Here is a 19,669-nt window from a genome sequence, read left to right as displayed (position 1 = left end):
TGGCTTTGGCTGAGACCTATCCTATGGGGTATATGTTCAAAATAATTTAAACTGTCCTCAAGACATTTGAATAGAAATAGACATTTGAATAGAAAATCTCATATCAACACTATTCATAATAGCTGAAGGATGGAAATGTGTCCATCCATGGGTAGATAAGTTTTTAAAATTTGTATATTTCATGGTTCCTAATGTTGCGATACCATAAACTATCTCTAAAATGTATACAGTTCTGTAAATAAATGCTTTTATAATAAATTACTATTATTCACAATGAGATAATATTTTTCTGGAGATGAGGACATAGCATATATGATATAAAACATATACTGTATATCCCAAACCTATATAATGTTTTAAACTAATGATATTTCAATAAATACATTATAATATGAAAATATATATGACAATCTATAAAAAGACAAAATTTATAGTGACTAACACTGGTCTTGAAAGCTTAATAATAAAATGCCTTAAAAATTTTTTTTATTAGTAAGACACAATGAGGTACAGTTGTAGACTTACAAATTTTGTGCTTGGGTTTCAATTATACAATGATTAAATACCCATCCCTCCACCAGTAGCCATTTCCCACCACCATGGATCCCAGTATCCCTCCCACCCCCCAACCCCCCATCCCACCTTGCCTCTGTGGCAGGGCATTTCCCTTTGTTCTCTCTCTCCTTTTGGGTGTTGTGGTTTGCAAAAGAAGCATTGAGTGGCAATCATGTTTGGTCTATAGTCTACTTTCAGCATGCTTCTCCCATCCTGGGAGGATTCTCCCAACACCCTTTATTTGGTGCTCTCTTCTCTATATGAGCTGCCTTATTCCCTAGCATGTGTGACTGGCCTCCAAGCCATGGAGCAAAATTCCTGGTACTAATCCCGACCATTCTTTGGTGTTAGTCTCCTATTCTGTTACTTTATATTCCCCAGATGAATGCAATCTTTCTATGTCTATCCCTCTCTTTCTGACTCATTTTGATTAACATGATAGTTTACATGTAGTACCACTTGTATGTAAATTTCATGACTTCATCTTTTCTAACCGCCACATAGTACTCCATTGTTTAAATGTACCAAAGTTTCTTTAACCAGTCATCTGTTCTCGGGCACTCAGGTTTTTTCCAGATTCTGGCTATTGTAAAGAGTGCTGCAGTGAACAAACAAGTGCAGATGTCACTTCGACTATACTTTTTTGCCTCTCTGAGATATATTCCCAGGAGTGGTATTGCTGGGTCAAATGGAAGCTCAATTTCTAATTTCTTGAGAACTGTCCATACTGTTTTCCAAAAGGGCTGACCCAGTCGAAAATGCCTTAAATTTAAACAAAGAAAATGAAAAGTGAAATTACCTTCAATCGGTTTTGCTTTTCCCACACGATGGATTTAATGAGAATAAGCTGATTTATAGCAAAAATAAATAATATTACTAAAGGTATAAAAATATTAGCATGTTGAAAGAAATAATCATGACTATATTTTCTGTATGGAAATCTCGCAGACAGCATGCTGATCCTCAAGTTCTCAAACCAAGTATTTGGATGTTGAGAGAGATAGTGTGTTCTGATGGAGCTAGCCAACGCGTGTTGCACAGCCAGGAACCCTTCAGCAAAGTATCCTAAATGAGGAACAGGAAGTACTAAGTATAATATAATAAGAAATGCCTGAGATGAATGGTTTCTAAATTATGTAAAGAGAAACAATAAAGTAAATATTGCAATGAGGAAACCAACATCGTTTTACCACAGAAGAACAAAGAAAATAATAGTAAAGGGGAGTATAATCCCCATCGTTCCAGAAATGTTGCATGTAAATTATAGAGCTGCTTTCTCTGTATTTTTAATCATTTAGTTGGATGATCGAACAGACATTCATTGGACAAGTAAAGATTTTGATTCAGCGGACCATGGAGGTGTGTGAGAGGGAGGGAGGGTACAATAGAGAAATGAATTTCTGTTGAGTTAGGTAAAATTTTATCCACAAATTAGTGCTACTCATCATGATCCTTTGGATCTGGAGAGTATGCAAATAATTTATTTCTGATATATTAGTAGAGGAAGATATTAAGATAATTTAGAATATCTATAGATGGTGACAATAGCACAGCGGTAGGGCGTTTGCCTTGCACGCAGCCAACATGACCAACCCGAGTTCGATTCCTCCACCCCTCTCGGAGAGCCCGGCAAGCTACCGAGAGTATCTCGCCCGCACGGCAGAGCCTGGCAAGCTCCCCGTGATGTATTCGATATGCCAAACACAGTAACAACAAAGTCTCCAATGGAGACGTTACTGGGCCCGCTTGAGCAATAGATGGTGGGGAGATTTGATGGCATCCAACTCTGGTTAGATGCAAAACAAGACATGACTTCCCTAATTAGCCCTGGTAACTCCTGAGCATTGTATGATGGCCTGGGTAGAGCTCAGAACCACAGACCCAGAGCAATAGTAGAGTGGGTAGGGCAGTTACCTTGCACACAGCCAATCCAAGTTTGACTCCAGGCATTCCATATGGTCCCCCAAGCACAGTTAGTAGTAATTCCTGAGTGCAGAGTCAGGAGTAATCCCTGACCATCGCTGGGTGTTCCCTCTCAAACCCTCCAAAAGCCTTGTACTGTTATATATGTGCACATATATAAAATATATATGTGCATATATTTTAATTTCTGTAAATAAAATTTCATTTTAAACTTTATTCCTTTATTCAATATTTTTGCTTAATTTCTTCTTTGCACAATATTTCTCGTCAGTTGCCCAGATTTTCTCCTATTTCTTGCTACTTGTAACAGTTCTGTCAGGAATATTTTTTGAATGGTTTCTACTATGCACATCTTTATTTGGCTTCAGTTATGGTCTTAATGTTCTCCTTAATTCATATGTTGAAATTATAAACATGAAATCCTGCTATTAGTGATAGTAGAAGTGACTTTTGGAAAGTTCTGAGCCATCATAAAAGGAATCTGTGCTTTATAAAAAAAATGTTCAGAGATATCCCTATTATGAGAACACTAGAAGAATTCAGAGTTAGTAAGAAGGCCTCACCAGAATATGGAAACTTGATCTCAAACTTGTCCCCAGAAATGTGATACATATTTATTCTTTAAAACCCACCCATTGGGGCTGGAGTGATAGCACAGCGGGTAGGGCATTTGCCTTGCATGCAGCTGACCCAAGTTCGATTCCCAGCATCCCATATGGTCCCCTGAGCACCGCCAGGAGTAACTCCTGAGTGCAGAGCCAGGAGGAACCCCTGTGCATCTCCGGGTCTGACCCCCCAAAAAAAGCAATAAATAAATAAATAAATAAATAAATAAAATAAAACCCACCCATTGTGGGGGCTGGAGTGATAGCACAGCAGGTAGTGCGTTTGCCTTGCATGCCGTGGACCCAGGTTTGATTCCCAGCATTCCAAGTGGTCCTCAGAGCACTGCCAGGGATAATTCCTGAGTGCAGAGCCAGGAGTGACCCCTGTGCATCACCGGGTATGACCCAAAAAGCAAAAAAAAAAATAAAACCCACTTATTGTGATAGCATTTTGTTATAGATTCCTGAATAGACTAAATCTTCCCAGAATACAATCCCATCACCCAAACAAATATGTTTATGTAATGGATATATATATGTGCATACACACACCAGTGTTGTGCTGAGAAATACTCTATTTACATAGGTATAATTTCATAATAAACTTCTGAGTTTTGCCTTTTTTAGAAGACCCAATAATGTATTTTAAATGATTGCACAGTGTTCCTGCCAAATTATATTTTATACGTGCCATTCATTGAGATATATGTTATATCCAATTTTTAAGAATCAAAATTGATTATAGCTTTCTTCTGTTAAATAATTTTCTTAGAGAGAATAAGTCTTAGTTGTTAAGAGACCTCTTAATTGTAATTAGTATAATTAATCAAAGTAAATAACAATAGTAAAACCTTTTCATCGATCCAACAGAATAGCTTTCATTTATCATTGACCTATGCTTTATGCAGAATTATGGCATTAAGATAAAAATGGACAGATCTACATAAAATCTAAACACAATAAAAATTGCAAGAGGATAAAATTTCATAATTTCCATGAAAAGAACCCTGGGGGGCCCCACCCACGTGGTGCTCAGGATGTCTTTCGTCACGCCTCGTGATATTGGGTGAACTCAGTGCTTCAAGCCTAGGGTCTAAGGTCTGTCTGAACCAGTGTTGTCTGGCTCGGTGGTGCTGGAACAACTCATTTGTGCCAGCAGCACTCAGCAACCTACAGAGTGATGTTTGGAGGCCTTATACAACTACAGATTGAACTGGAGTTGGGCACAGAGTTGGGTACTTGCAAGGTATATGCCTGAATGTCTGTACTATTTCTCCAGCCTCAGCTTAGGAGGTTTTGGACAGTGATATTTTAACATAAAAAAGTCACCATAGGAAGTGAAAAGTAAACTATTTCATCACAAGCTTGAAGAAATGTAAGCAAAAATATTTGATAGCTTCGACTTTACAACCATTTTAGAAAATATATGATTAAAGATCTGCTCACCTGGGGGCCCTCCAGATGAAGCTGAAAAATATCTGGGTCCTGGCTGTGCAGAATCCAAATAAAGAGAGCTTGTTTTCCAGCTTCCAAGTCGAATAAATTCTATCTCCTCGTTTCTTTGAAAAGTACTAAAACGCAGAAAACATTTCACCTACAAGGGGCAATAAGAAACAAACCAAACAATTATATACACAAACAATTAAGAAAAGCAAAAGAAGCTTGAACTGTAATTGTGAATATGTGATTTTGAGGCTGAATTCTCTGTACACATGTAGAAGAATAATATCAGGACATGAGAATAAATGTCCTAAGACTGTTGTGGATTTTCAGTAAGCAAACACACAGGCAACTCACACACTGCTTTAAATGTATTTTTCTTAGAAAGACAGTGGGTAGACATACTAACATGAAAGATAACAAAATATTATTAAATTTACCTTCTACTATGTGACCCAAAGAAGACTGGGAGCAAAAATCTCTTCTTCTGAAAGAGATTTCAACCTCAAAAGAATCCACTAAGAACAATAAAAAGATGAAGCAAGAGAAAGTAACAATGACAAGGTTTTGACATTGAAATACAAACCAAATTACCAAGAAGCTTGAAAAAGAAAGAAGACAAGTCTAAAGGTGACTTAGGGACAATAGAAGAGTTATGGGCACTTTGGTGGTGGCGAGGGACAATAATTTTTATATACTGAGGCCATAGTTTTAAATACTATTGATATTGCCTCATCAATAATAAGTTTGTAAATCCAAAATACAGAAATGGTAGGTATGAAGACAAAAGCATATCTTTACACAGTTGGTGGAAATGTAAACTGGTTCAATCTTTATGAAAAATCACCTGGGGATTTCTCTAAAGATATCAAAAGGAGATATTCTATAAGACCCACCAATTCCACTTCTAGGAATCTACAAAACTACAAAAAGACTAATTCAAGAAGATACATGCATGCACAGCAGAGTCTCCTGCCCCCACGCCTGGCTGTCCTCGCCAGGGCCCCTTGGAGGGGGATGGGTTGAGTTTCCCTCCCTGCCCTGAGCAGAGCTCCAGCAGCCAAAGACCTCCAGAACCAGCCACAACCATGCTGAGACCACTCTCCACACGCATGAAGGTACCAGCAGAGGAACAAAGGCATGCGGGTCCCGGGGCTGAGATCTCCAAGCCTGCTCAGATCGGGGCTGAGCATCCTCCACCCAGATCCTCCATCTTCCAGTAGGCAGGGGTCACACCCACCAGCTGACCCCCTCCCCCCCACCCCCACAACCCCGGCGCTGTGTAATCCCATCAACGGCCAAGACCCAGAGACTATAAAACCCAGCTCCCAGAAGAGACATCTTATTATCTCATTCTGACTTTGGACAACCTGGCAGGCTACCAAATGTAACCTGCCCACACGGCAGAGTCTGACAAACTCCCTGTGGCATACCCAATATGCCAAATACCAGTAACAATGATGGGTCTCATTCTCCTAACCCTGAAAGAGCCTTAAATATGGCACTTTAAATCTCAGGGCTAGGACGAAGGAGACGTTACTGGGGCCTACTTGAGGCAATCGACGAACAACAGGATGATAGTGATTGTGATATGCATGCACACATTCTCTGTAGCACTATTTGTAATAACTGATATCTTGAAGCAACCCCAAAACCCAAGGATAGATGAGTGGATAAAACTTTGTGGTACATAGTCACAATGGAAAACTGCTTACCTATATGAAGAGATGAAACATTGCCTTTTGTTGAAAGTTGTATGGAACTAGAGGGCAGCATGTTAAGGGAAATAAGTCAGAGATTAAGGGACAAAGATCAGATGATCTCACTCATATACACTATTCTAAGTGCATTAAAGATGCAAAGACTTCCAAAAAAAATTCCTGAGTAGAAATCAAGTTTTTTTTTTTTGTTTTTTTGTTTTTTGTTTTTTTTTTTGCTTTCTGGGTTACACCGGCAATGCACAGAGGTTACTTCTAGTTCTGCACTCAGGAATTACTCCTAGCAATGCTCTGGGGACCATAGGGAATGCTGGGAATCAAACCCGGGTCAGCCACATGCAAGGCAAACGCCCACCTGCTGTACTATCTCCAAGGGGACGGGATGGAGCCCAAACTCACCTGTCACTGCAGGAATTTTGCCTCCACTATGGGGTATACATGGCCACTCAACTTCAACTTCACACTGTAGACACCTATATCCCCAGGGAAGACCACGATCTTAGGGTGACCCTCTCTGCCTTTATCACCCCAGAGAACAGCGAACACAATGGAGAGCTGCATAAAAACCCAGCAAGCCAAAGAGTGAAGATTATATCCCAGAAGGCTCTACCAGCATCAGCCAACAGTCTAACCTCTCAGAGAAAGACCATGCTATGACCATTTAATGAGATCAAAGAAACAAAGGTTCAGGAACAAGACAGTCTGAGAGCAGAAATGAGAAAACTATCATCAGAAGTGACCAACCCCATCAAGAAATAAAGGGAAGCACACATCACAAAGCACAAACATAGACATTGTTGACATGAATGTGGGGGGGAAAGGGACCCTTATTCACCGCTGGTCCAGTCTTTTTGGAAAATGATGTGCATACTTCTCAAAAAAATAAAAATACTAGAAATTTTAAATGACACAGCAATTCCTCTTCTTGGCATCTATTCCAAGACTTTGGCATCTATTCCAAGACTCCCAAAATTCTATTCGGAAATGACATTTGCACTCCTGTCTTTAGGGTCTGCATCACTTAGAGCTCTCACCCCAGAGAACAGCGAACACAATAGAGAGCTGCATAAAAGCCCAGCAAGCCAAAGAGTAAAGATAATATCCCAAAGCACCGCTCACAATAGCCAAAAATCTGGAAACAATCCAAGTGTCCAAGGACTGAATAAAGAAGCCAAGGTGTGTGTGTATGTATATATACAACACTATATATGTATATATAGTATACTATATATGTATATATGCATATATATGACTACATGCTTTAAGGAAAGATGAAATCATGCATTTTTTTTACATGGATGGATCATGCTGAGTGAATTTAAGGAAAGACACAATAAAGAATCATCTTCCTCATATATAAAATAAAAAGAATATAGCAAGTAAATAACAAATTCCCTAGGGCAATGGAAACTTAGAACTGGTCTTTACTGAGAAGGCTCGTTAGGGGGAAATAAGATAGGGAGGTGACTATGACAAAAAGGTGACTATGACAAAAGAGGTGGTCACAGGCACAGTGGTGGAGAGAAGTGGACATTGGTGGGAAGTGTAATGCTGGAATGTTTTATGCATGAAACCCTACCAATAACAGTATTATGAATCGAAATGCCTAAAATGAAATTAAAAAATAGATATGTCAACAAAGCAAAAGTAGCAAAAACGAAAGAACTGAACAAAATCCTTTTTAAAAGATTGGGCTCCACAAGGGAAACTATTTGGCAAAATGAAAGGACAAGACACATACACAAATCTCGGAACCAAGCAGCTCACTGCAGAGATACTTCCAGACTTTGCAATAGACCACTTTCATTGGGTCACTCCAAACGGGAGCAGGTGCTGTCCCTCCGCCTGCCCCCCAGCGGCCACCATCTTCTAGAACTCAACGAAAGGCCCAGATACGCAGTAACAGTGGCAGCAAACAAACACCAGGCCTCACAGGACAGGGGAGGAGCAGGTCACTCTCCTTCACCCCACCTCAATGGAACTCTGAGATGATGCCCACAGACTACCACCGCCTACTTAAGCCCCTACACAGTCATGATCCAGACACACACACAAATGTTGGAACTGAGCATCTAACTGCAGAGATCTCTCCAGACCCTAATTATTAAAATTTTAACATTCCTAGAGCATGTGGCCACATATTATATTCTGTCCATAATGAGCAATGCAAAACAAATTGTCTAGCATTGCCTGTTCAGCAAGTTTGAATGGTGGTGGGACTGGTGTCAAAACATCAAATGTAACCAGAGTAGAGAGAGAGTATAAGGGAAATTGTCTGCCTCTCAGGCAGGGGAAGGGATGGGGGGGGAGGAATACTGGGGATTTTGGTGGTGGAATATGTGCACTGGTGAGGGATGGGTGTTTGATGATTGTATGACTGAAGCTCAAACATGAAAGCTTTGTAACTGTATCTCAATGTGAATCAATAAAAAAGGGAGGAAAAATAAAATAAAATAAAATAAAAATCGCTCTTCTGGAAATAAAATAAATAAAGGACAACCTGCCAAGATAGTGATGTGATGAAGCTCAAAATTAGACTATTTAGCCTGTAAATACGTGATCTGAGATTCTGATTCCTATCACTACAGAAAACATAAAAGAAGAAACAACCTGACAAATGGAAAAGTATTTTAAAATCATGCAACTGTGGGGGTTTGGTGTCGCCAGCAGGTAAACCTGTACCTGTGAGGCGAGTGCATCAGCAGCCTGACGGCGCCTTCAGATTTTCAGATATCCAAAAATTGCTGCTGTGCCTTTGGCCAGACACCAAAAACTTGGGGCAAAGTTTACCAAGAAAGTAAACGACCAAAAGTTAGGTATGTGGGAAACACACCCACAAACCACCTCTGGCTCAGCTACATAATTGGAGGCAAGGCCTCTCTGGTTCCTGATTGAACTGCTTAATGGCCATGATCCCAGAGACTCAGAAACAAATCTTGAAACGCAGTGAGTGGCTCTTGGCAGAAATGTGTCTGGTCCCTGCAGTAAGTTAACAGTGCTGGGCCACTCCAGGTGGGAATAGGTTTCGTGCCTTGGCCTGTTCCCCCTGGCGGCCCAGTGGCTGCCATCCTTCAAAGGCCACTGGACAGTCAGGTTTGGGCCCCCAGTGATGAGACAGGCAGGGCCTTGCGGGATGGGGGGTGGAGCTGGTCCTGTCCTCCCTGTCCCAACGAGACCCCAAGTCATCGCCCACGAACGGCCTCTCTGGCTCCTGATCAAGCTGCTGAACGGCCTTGATCCCAGAGACTCAGAAACGAATCTCGAAACCCAGCGGCTTTTGGCAGAAATGTGTCCAAACCACGCAGTAGGTTACTGTTGCCGGGCCACCCCAGGGGGGAAAGGGTGTTGTCCCTCCGCCTGCTTCCCTTTGGTGGCTCAGTGGCTGTCATCCTCCAGAGGCCATTGGACAGTCAGGTCTGGGTCCACAGTAACAAAATTTGTTGGGCCTCACAGGATGGGGGTGGAGCCAGGCCTGTCCTCCCCACCCCAATGAGACCCCAAGTCATCACCCACGACTGGCCTCTCTGGCTCCTGTTCAAGCTGCTCAATGGCCATTATCCCAGAGACTCAGGAGCAAATCTCAAAACCCAGTGGCTTTTGGCAGAAATCCTTCCAGATTTAAGTGTTAAAATTTCAGAATTTCAAAATCACATGGCCCAACTGCAGCCACGCGACATCATATGTTATTCATAACCAGCAATAGAACATAAATTGTCTACTGTTGCCTTTTCAGCAGATCTGAGTGTTGGGGTAAAATCTCAAATAATAATGATGGGTCTGGTGTCGAAACATTGAATGTGATCAAAGTAGAGAGAGAGTAATGTGGAAATCATCTGCCCCACAGGAAGGGGGAGGGTGTGGGATGTGGGTATACTGGGGTTGTTGGGGGTGGAGAATGGGCACTGGTGAAGGTATGGGTGTTTCACTGTATGACCGAGACTTAGACCCGAAAGCTTTGTAACTGCTCTCACGGTGATTCAATAAATAAAATTATAAAAAATGGGAAAAAAGTAAGGTGGAGTCCATGCACAATTCAATCAGCTAATCAGTGGCTGAATAAATAGCAGTACTCCTACATTTAAAAATAAAGTAAAGTAAAGTAAAGGCCCTCCATTGATCTTCGATTTGCTCGAGCGGGCCCAGTAACGTCTCCATTGGGGACTTTGTTGTTACTGTGTTTGGCATATCGAATATGTCACGGGGAGCTTGCGAGGCTCTGCCATGCAGGCGAGATGCTCTCGGTAGCTTGTCGAGCTCTCCGAGAGGGGCAGAGGAATCGAACTCGGGTCGGCCATGTTGGCTGCGTGCAAGGCAAACGCCCTACCGCTGTGTTATCGCTCCAGCCCGTGACGTATTCAATATGCCAAACACAGTAACAACAAAGTCTCCAATGGAGACGTTACTGGGCCAGCTCGAGCAAATCGATGATCAACGGGAGGGCCTTTACATTAAAAAATAAATAAATAAAATCATGCAACTGATAAGCAGTTAATATCCAAAGATATAAATAAACCCATGTTACTCAAAAGAAAAAAATAAAATTTTAGTGTACAAAAGCTCTCAATTGATAATTTTCCAAAGAAAATCTGCAGATGCTAAGCAGATCTATGAATGATGCTCAATATCACTAATTATCAGAGCAATGCAAATCAAAATTCACAATGATATAGCACTTCATACCTGTTAGAGTGGTTATTAACTTTAAAGAAAAGTGTTGGGAAGAATGAGACCCATTGTATTTATTAGTTTGGGCATATCAAATACACCACGTATAGCTAGCCAGTTCTGCCATGTGGGCGGGACACTCTCGGTAGCTTGCCAGGCTCTCTGAGAGGGATAGAAGCTTTTAGGGTGGCCTCTAATCATCCTTGCAGGTGTTCCCATGGTTCAAACCATATCTGAACCCCATCAAATACGGTGCGGCAATCTGTGATTAAGTATTTTATGATGTGTTGCGTGGCCACTCTGACAATGGGTCTCATTCCGCTGACCACCAATATGGCAGTGTTAAGAAGAATGAGAAAGGAGAGGCTGATAAATTCTCAGGGCTGAACTAGGCTGCCAAAACGAAGAAGGACAAAAAATTGACTGTCTGTACATCCAACGTACACTGGCATTGGATGCAGCCATCGAGGACTGATGGTGCAAGCATGAAAGATCAAGTACAACATCATTGATCTGACCGAGATGAGAAGGCATCAATCACATCACATCGTTTTTGACACTGGAGAAGAACTGTTCCCCAGAACATGCGACAAAAGAGGCGTCGGAGGCGTCGGTGTCATTGTCAACACGAGCTTGGCCACAAACATTGATTCACTCGAATACCTAACAACCCAAATCGGATGATTACACTTGAATAGATGTGGCTCACTGTCAGCAGTTTCTATCTTCGTTGTCTGCGCACCAACATCCAGTTATGATGAAGGAGAAATTGAGAAGTTCTACATGGAGCTAGAGAAGTTCTATAAAGAAGACCACACCTTCTACAAGATCATAGTCGGTGATTTTAATGCCAAGATAGGACAGAGAAGATCAGCTGAAGAACTCCACATCGGGACCAATGGCCTAAAATGGAAGGAACAGGGTGAGAGACTGTCTGAGTTTATCATGTTGACCAAGATATCCATGGTAACTCACAATTCAAGGAGGCCAAATCTAAACGTTGGACATGAGAGTCTCCAGATGGATGGTTCCACAACAAAATTGACCACATCATATTCAACCGACGGTTTTGCCTGACTGATGTCGCTGTTTCAAATTTCCAAACAGGATCGGGCCACCATCTCCTTCATGCAAAATTCTACTTCACAGAGCGGAAAGGGCTGCAAAGTTTAAGAAGAGAACTCCCAGAACGACCACCAACTGGGAGCTCTTTGGCACTATTGCGGCAACATGGGAAGATCCCATCATTGACAACATTGACGAGGAATACGATTGACTGGTTCAGCACCTCCATGATTGTGCAAAGAACACCAAGAGAGAGATAGTCACAAAAAGATGCCTGTCTTCGAAAACTCTCGAGCTCATTTGCCAACGTGGCTTGGCACAAGCCTCAGGCAACCGCACAGGAACGTCTGTGCTCACAAAGCAGTGCAGTTGTGGTAAAGGAAGACCTCAAAGAGAGAAGAGCGCAGTGCTCGCAGATGTGGCAGAGGTTGGGAAAAAACATTCGCAACGCCTGCCTGTCCTTCGCCAACTACAAGACCAAGATGACTGACCTCTGACGTCCTGATGGATCTATCACATCTTCCAGAAGGGCAATGGAAACTCATCAGTGCCACCCTCGAGAACGTCATGTGATGGCTGGAATGGGAAGAAATGGAAGTGAAGGGAGACAGTCGGCAACTACACCACCTCCACTTCGCTGATGACATCGTTCTAATAACACTAAACATCAGCCAAGCAGCACAAATGCTGGCCAAGTTCGACTGTGAGTGTGGAAAGGTTGGACTACAGCTGAATCTCACGAAGACAATATTTATGAGAAACGGTCTCATTCGTCTCATTCCTGATATTCCATTCACTCTCAATGGGATGAACATCTCCTAATGCAACAATATCCAATGGTTTAGATTATGTGTACCTAGGTCGAGAAGTCAACATGACGAATGACCTGGAATATAAAATAAGACTACCACCCAAGGACAGTAGAGACAAGGGTCAAGAGGATCACAACACAGTTTGGAAGCCTGCCTCATGTGCTGGGGGAGAAGGCAGTTGGGATAGAGAAGGAATCACTAAGTCAATGGTGGTTGGAAGGATCGCTCAGGATGGGAGATGTGTGCTAAAGTAGACTAAGGACCAAATGTGATGGCCTCTCAGTATCTGTATTGCGAACCATACTCCAAAGTAGAGAGAGAGTTAAGAAGGAAAGTTCCTGCCACAGAAGCAGGGGAGGGTTAGGGTAGGGGTGACAGGAGAGATACTGGGGACATTGGTGGTGAAAAATGAGCACTGGTGGAGAGATGAGTGTTTGATCATTGTATGACTGAAACTCAATTATGAAAGCTTTGTAACTATCTCAGAGTCATTCAATAAAGAAATAAATTTTAAAAAAGAAACAAAAAGGAAATAAAAACTAGGATTCTCAGTTAAAAAAAAAGTTTGAAAGTGACTCCAGTGTTTTTCACCAAGCTCTACAGTGTACCTTGGAGCCTACATCTGCCTGGACTTGCAGGCAGTAACTTGAAGGATGTTGGCATTTATTAAAACAGTGATGGGACAAACAAAACCATACCTCAACCTTACTTAGAACAAGTAATTTTCTTACTTTCCCATTTCATTTACAAACATCGAAAAAAATTAATTTTAGAATTTGGATGCAGGCAGAAATCTGCAAAAATCTTTGGTTATATTCTTACCATCAGACCTTCTTAGTTAAAGACATTTCTTTGTTTCTTTTTCTTGGAGTTGCTAACAATCTCTTTTTTCAATTTTTACATTTTATTTTTATAAAGTTGTTCACAATAATGGATTACATCCAATATTCCAACACCAATCTCACCACTATTACACTTTCCCATCATCATTATTTTGAATTTTCCTACCACCACTCAAGCCTGCCCCACAGACAGATGCTAGATAATTTATTTGCTACAAGAATCTTAATGTTTGCCTATGTCCTAATTCTGACTTAGCCTAGCTAAACCTGTGCATATCCCCCACCCCCGATTTAGATTTAGGAGAGCAATTATGATATCAAAGAGGAAAGTTTTTTATTTGTGTTAGTTAGGAAAATAGTGAAGATATACATGCTTTATATCACGTTATCCATTTTGGCCTAAGAGGTATTTAGTTGTCAAAATTTCCTGTGATTTTCTGGTTTGTAAATAGAAAATTCAGTGTGAGGTAAATTTGTTTATTTCTCCATAGGCATAAAATCCTAATTTAATTTGATTTGAATTGCTGACCCTGCTCTACTATGTGCAAGCAGTATGACCTTGAGAAAGCTGTAATTGTACCACTTATAAAATAGAGTAATGATGACTCCATTTCACTAAATCTCAGGAAAGTAATAAGGAGCAATTTTGAGGTGACTGCAGTTTTGATGAAACATTCTTACCACTTGTGGCAGGGAATCATTGCTTTTTTTGAACTCGTGGTCAAAAACCATAGCAGCAAGAACTTTTTCATGGTTGTTATCTTTCAAAATATAGTTTTCAAGAGACTGTTCTGAAGTAAACCCTTTAACTGGAGAAAGAAACCCAATGTTTGAGTTGACCACAAAAAAAGAACACATAAAACAATTTATAAAAAGGCTTTCCTATCTATGAGAGAATCATTTCATAGGAAAATTATAAAAACATTGAAAATTTCAAAATTCTCTTGACCAAAAATCAACATAACAACCATGAATATCCGAGGTAGCGCTGTAGCACTGTCCTCCCGTTGTTCATTGATTTGCTTGAGCAGGCCCAATAACGTCGCCATTGTGAGAGACTTGTTACTGTATTTGGCATATTGAATATATCACAAATATCTGAGGTACATAAATAATTCATGATTAACAAAAAGTTTTCACAAGTTTTTAGTTTTTCAAATTAATAAATTTTAAGGTAAGCAAAGGAAGAGAGATGACTAAAATTATTTTGAAATTTTCACTTTAAGATATATAAAATTGACCTATGCAATCTAATCAAAGTATTATCCTTAAGAATCTCTAATAACTTAATAAAAATACTCAGAAATTGAGAACTGTAATGCTTCAGTATTTGAGGTAATCATGCTTCAGTATTTTATATGACTCGTCAATTAATTCAGCAGAAATTGAATTCAACTTACTTTAAAATTTTAATGTAAGGCATTATTTGTACCCTTCTAAGATAAATGTTTGTTACTTAAGTGCCTATATGTGTTTGATTACACTAAAATTTTTTAGAGCAAAGCATTTTAAATGCAAATAGAATACAAAAGGCTTCAATAGTTTATAGATACAAATAAAGTTCCATGTATTCTTTTCTTCCTCTCGAATTAAAAAAAAATTTTATAAACCCTGATAAAATACAGGCCAGCATTGTTAAAGAAGTTGAAAAGGATAAGAGAAGTAAAAGAATGAAAGAAAATGCAAGTTATTTAATGAAGAATAACCTCTGAATTACAGGAATACCAGAAGGTGAAGAAAAAAGGAAAAGGGGAAATAATAGCTAAGCACATCCCCCTTTCTGTGTAGGGAGACAACTATGCAGATTCATGAGGCCAAAAGAATACCAAGCAAAATAGATTCAAAAAGAACAACACCAGAAACATAGTTATCTGGGGCAGGAGCAATAGTAAAGCAGGTAGAGTGTTAGCCTGGCACGTGGCTGACCCAGGTTCCATCCCCAGCATCCCATATGGTCGGCCAAGCACCGCCAGGAGTAATTCCTGAGTGCTAAAGCCAGAAGTTAACCCTGTGCATCGCTGGGTGTGACCCATAAAGCAAAAAAAGAAAAGAAAAGATAAATGCAACCTATGTTCATTGAATCTGTGTAATAGCAAGGACATGGGGGAAAATTAACTGTCCAATGATGGATAAATAAAAAGCTGTGATATATATATATATATACACACACACAATTAAGCTACATATATTGTTATTCAGATATATATGGGGCTGGAGCAATAGCACAACAGGTAGAGCGTTTGCCTTGCACGTGGCCGACCCAGGTTTGATTTCTCCATCCCTCTTGGAGAGCCCAGCAAGCTATCGAGGGTATCCCACCTGCACGGCAGAGTCTGGCAAGTTCGCCGTGGCATATTTGATATGCCAAAACCAGTAACAGCAAGTCTCACAATGGAAACATTACTGGTGCCCACTCGAAAAAACCGATGAACAATGGGAGGACAGTGCTATATATCTATATATAGATATAGATATAGATATATGGATATATATAGATATGAATTAAACACTTCAGATGAAAGAAAAGATTAACTGATATAGTTCGCTGCCACATAGACGGAACTGGAGAGTGTCATCTAAAGCAAAAAAATAGAGAGAAAAGAACAAATAATGGATAATCTCTCTTGGGGGAATATGGAGAGATCAAACAAGGGAGTAGACAATAGCCAAAAAATTCCAAACCCAGAGCTGGAGTGACAGTGCAGTGGCAAGCGCATTTGCCCATGGGCAACCTCGTCCGATCCCCAGAAGTCCATATGGTCCTCTGAACACTGCCATTAGTGATTGCTGAGTGCAGAGCCAGGAGTAGGCCCCCAGCACGGCCAGGTGTGGCCCAAAAACTGAAGAACAGAAAATTTGCAAGCACTTGTCCTTGGATACAAAAATCTATTAGTAAACTTTGAGGGGAGAAAAGGGAAGTTAAGATTAGACCAGAAGTAACTTAAGGACAAGGTAAAAAGTCATATTTGGTGATGGTGATACACAGTAACTTTATACATAAATAGCATAAACTTTCAAATATTGCAAATCTATAACCTAAACTAACTTTTAGTCAAGATCTCTAAATAAAATTTAAAAAGAAATAATTAGAGGCAGGAAAGCTGAGTATCACAGAATTTCCTTAAAACCAACACTCATATAAACCCGTCATCTAACTTTCAAATATTACTGCTTGAATTTTGGTAGAAAATATTTCATATAAATTTAACTTCATTTAATGAAGTCACTACTATCTTTAGAAATCACTGTTTGGCTATGGGCAAGTTCTATTATGTCACACTTAGATGCTAATGCATATATAAAAGGTAACAGTATCTTCTCTAAAACAATTTATAAAAATATTAAATTTCTAACCTTGAAAATTGTAGTCTAAGTAATTTTTCACATTTTCAACAATGTCTGTCACCACTTGACTAGTGGAAGGCACGAAAGCCAATTCCCAATCTCCATAGGGATTGTTTTGCCTCAATTGCTGAGGCAAAATTTCAATGTCTAAAGAAGGATATGTATAAGGTCCATAAACCTTTATATCACTTGATATACGTATTAGCCAAACTGTGCCTGCAATTAAAAATACTATGAAGATTTCTGTAGCTACAGCAATGAACTGCCGCTTCTGAAAGAAAAAAAAATGTGTCAATTAACAGCCATTAACTTTACAAAAAGCTATTTTAGATAAAAAAAAAATGTAGTTCATAAAAGAAGATATTGTGGTCCCTCCTTACCCAAGTGGAATATAATTCAAGACCCGCAGTGGATGCCTAAATCTATGAATACCGAAACATAAATAAATATAAATATACAGTTTTCCCCTATCTATGTACACCATGTAAATTTACTATTCTTTAAAAAACAATAGGCATAGTAAGAGATTTGACAATAAAATATAACAATAAAATACAATCATCACAATAATTTACTATAATAAAAGATAGGACATAAAAAGTACAACAAATTGCACTTGCACACAAATAACTTAGCTAATTTGAATTGTCTAATCAAGCTTAAAGACAACATAACTGTGAGACAAGTTCATTTACATAACAATAAACAGAATCATCACAATAGTTTACTATAATAAAGGGTAGGGCTGGAGCAATAGCACAGCGGGTAGGGCGTTCGCCTTACAAGCGGCCAACATGGCCGACCCGAGTTCGATTCCTCCGCCCCTCTCGGAGAGCCCGGCAAGCTACCGAGAGTATTTGATATGCCAGACACAGTAACAACAAAGTCTCCAATGGAGACGTTACTGGGCCCGCTCGAGCAAAATATATTCTAGCTCTCAAAATACCAAATTCACATAATCATAAGATTTTCAGAATGTGGATGACCAGGACAATTTAAAATGTAGCAAGTAGGGGGCTGGAGCAATAGCACAGCGGGTAGGGCATTTGCCTTGCACACAGCCGAGCCAGGTTCGATTCCCAGCACCCATATGGTCCCCCGAGCACCGCCAGGAGTAATTCCTGAGTGCAGAGTCAGGAGTAACCCCTGTGCATTGCCGGGTGTGACCAAAAATAAAAATAAAATAAAATGTGGCAAGTAGAACCAGAGCTAAGAGGGGACAAACTGTGCATCACTTAAATGGTAGAGGTACCGTCTGAAAAAAAACCTCACTAGGTGACTTTACTATTGTGCAGTCACCTCTTACTAGCATAGCTGGCAGTGAATTTTATATGATTAGTGGTAATGGCAAACTAAACACAAGAAATCAGACACAAGAAAAAAAATACCAGGCATGATAAGTATGAGGCTGCTAAAAACGTAAAAGGCTACTTTTATATCTACTAGTGACAGCATTTCTAGCCAATGAAAATTTGGAATCAATGTTACTGACTGGGGCTGGAGCAATAGCACAGCAGGTAGAACGTTTGCCTTGCACGCCGCCAACCCAGGTTCGATTCCTAGCATCCCATATGGCCCCCTGAGCACTGCCAGGAGTAATTCCTGAGTGCAAAGCCAGGAGTAACCCCTTGTGCATCGCCAGGTGTGACCCAAAAAGCAAAAAAAAAAAAGTCACTAACTGAAACTATTATATTGTATGGCAATAACATATGACAAAAATTAATTTTCTTCATACAATAGTGAAAGTTTTCTGGTCTGACTTTTTTCTCCTTCTGTCATTCTTCTATGACTCCACTCTATAAAAATTCCTCCTATTTGGAAAAGATACCACCACCCTGGATTGAGGAAAATAAAATAGTATAAAATTAAAATGCAGAAGATAGGTTGTCAGAATTTTCCCATTGTGGTCTTCTAATTTCTGCAAAAATCTGAAAAACAGTTCAACTTACCTTTAAAGTAAAATTCTTCCAGAGAAGTATCATAAATTTGTCTAAATTAGAAACGCCCATTCTTGGAAAATATAAATGCAACTCTATGGAAGACAGAAATATTTTTATAAAGATTAAGATTATATAATGAATTGTACTTGCACACAAATAAATTACTTAACTTGAACTGTCTAATCAAGCTTAAAGATAGCAAAAAAAAACCCGCAATCACCCGAAAATTCTTCAATCATTTATCCCTATACTTTTAATGAGTTAAGACTATACGCAAGTTATAAAATATTCAAAACATCAAGTACAAAATTAAAAAGTAAGATCAAAAGGGTAAACTTCTAGGCAAATTTTGCCAGTATAGCTTCCAGTTCTTAACACATCAGAAAAAAAAGTACTATGTAAAATTGGATCACAATTCTAAGATCAAATTGCTGCTCAGTGAGGCCTCTAGGAGGACAAAATGCTCCAGAATACAATATCAGAGATGTGAAGGGTTACATCTCCCTATAAAACAGTTAAAAATTAACTATAATAAAGAAACCCTATGAGATAAAAGTTTGTAGGGAAAGCCAAACTGATACATGACAATTTAGAAATGCTAACCAGAGATAACGAGAGTATTCGATATGCCAAACACAGTAACAACAAAGTCTCCAATGGAGACGTTACTGGGCCCGCTCGAACAAATCGACGATCAACGGGAGGGCCTTTACCTTTACCTTTACCTTTAACCAGAGATACAACAAAACTCAGAAAAAT

At 39.8% G+C, this 19,669-nt stretch overlaps 1 protein-coding gene across 1 annotated transcript in view; it reads right to left on the bottom strand.

The window, feature by feature from the left end:
- Positions 1-18,979, bottom strand: part of LOC130045923 (phospholipid-transporting ATPase ABCA3-like) — a 126,675-nt gene extending 107,696 nt beyond the window's left edge. Inside the window, exons 1-5 of the mRNA XM_056138805.1 lie at positions 18,920-18,979; positions 16,980-17,241; positions 14,307-14,434; positions 4,530-4,677; positions 1,355-1,620 (exon numbers count right to left, since the gene is read on the bottom strand). Of these exons, the coding sequence (XP_055994780.1) occupies positions 1,355-1,620; positions 4,530-4,677; positions 14,307-14,434; positions 16,980-17,241; positions 18,920-18,979 (864 nt within the window). The remainder of the gene's footprint in view (positions 1-1,354; positions 1,621-4,529; positions 4,678-14,306; positions 14,435-16,979; positions 17,242-18,919) is intronic.
- Between the last annotated feature and the right edge of the window lie 690 nt (positions 18,980-19,669).

Source organism: Sorex fumeus, unplaced genomic scaffold (genome assembly GCF_029834395.1).
Source record: "Sorex fumeus unplaced genomic scaffold, SorFum_2.1 ptg000130l, whole genome shotgun sequence".
NCBI lineage: Eukaryota > Metazoa > Chordata > Mammalia > Eulipotyphla > Soricidae > Sorex > Sorex fumeus.
The sequence above is the reverse complement of the archived record's forward strand: the minus strand, read 5'-3'. Positions and strand labels throughout refer to the sequence as shown.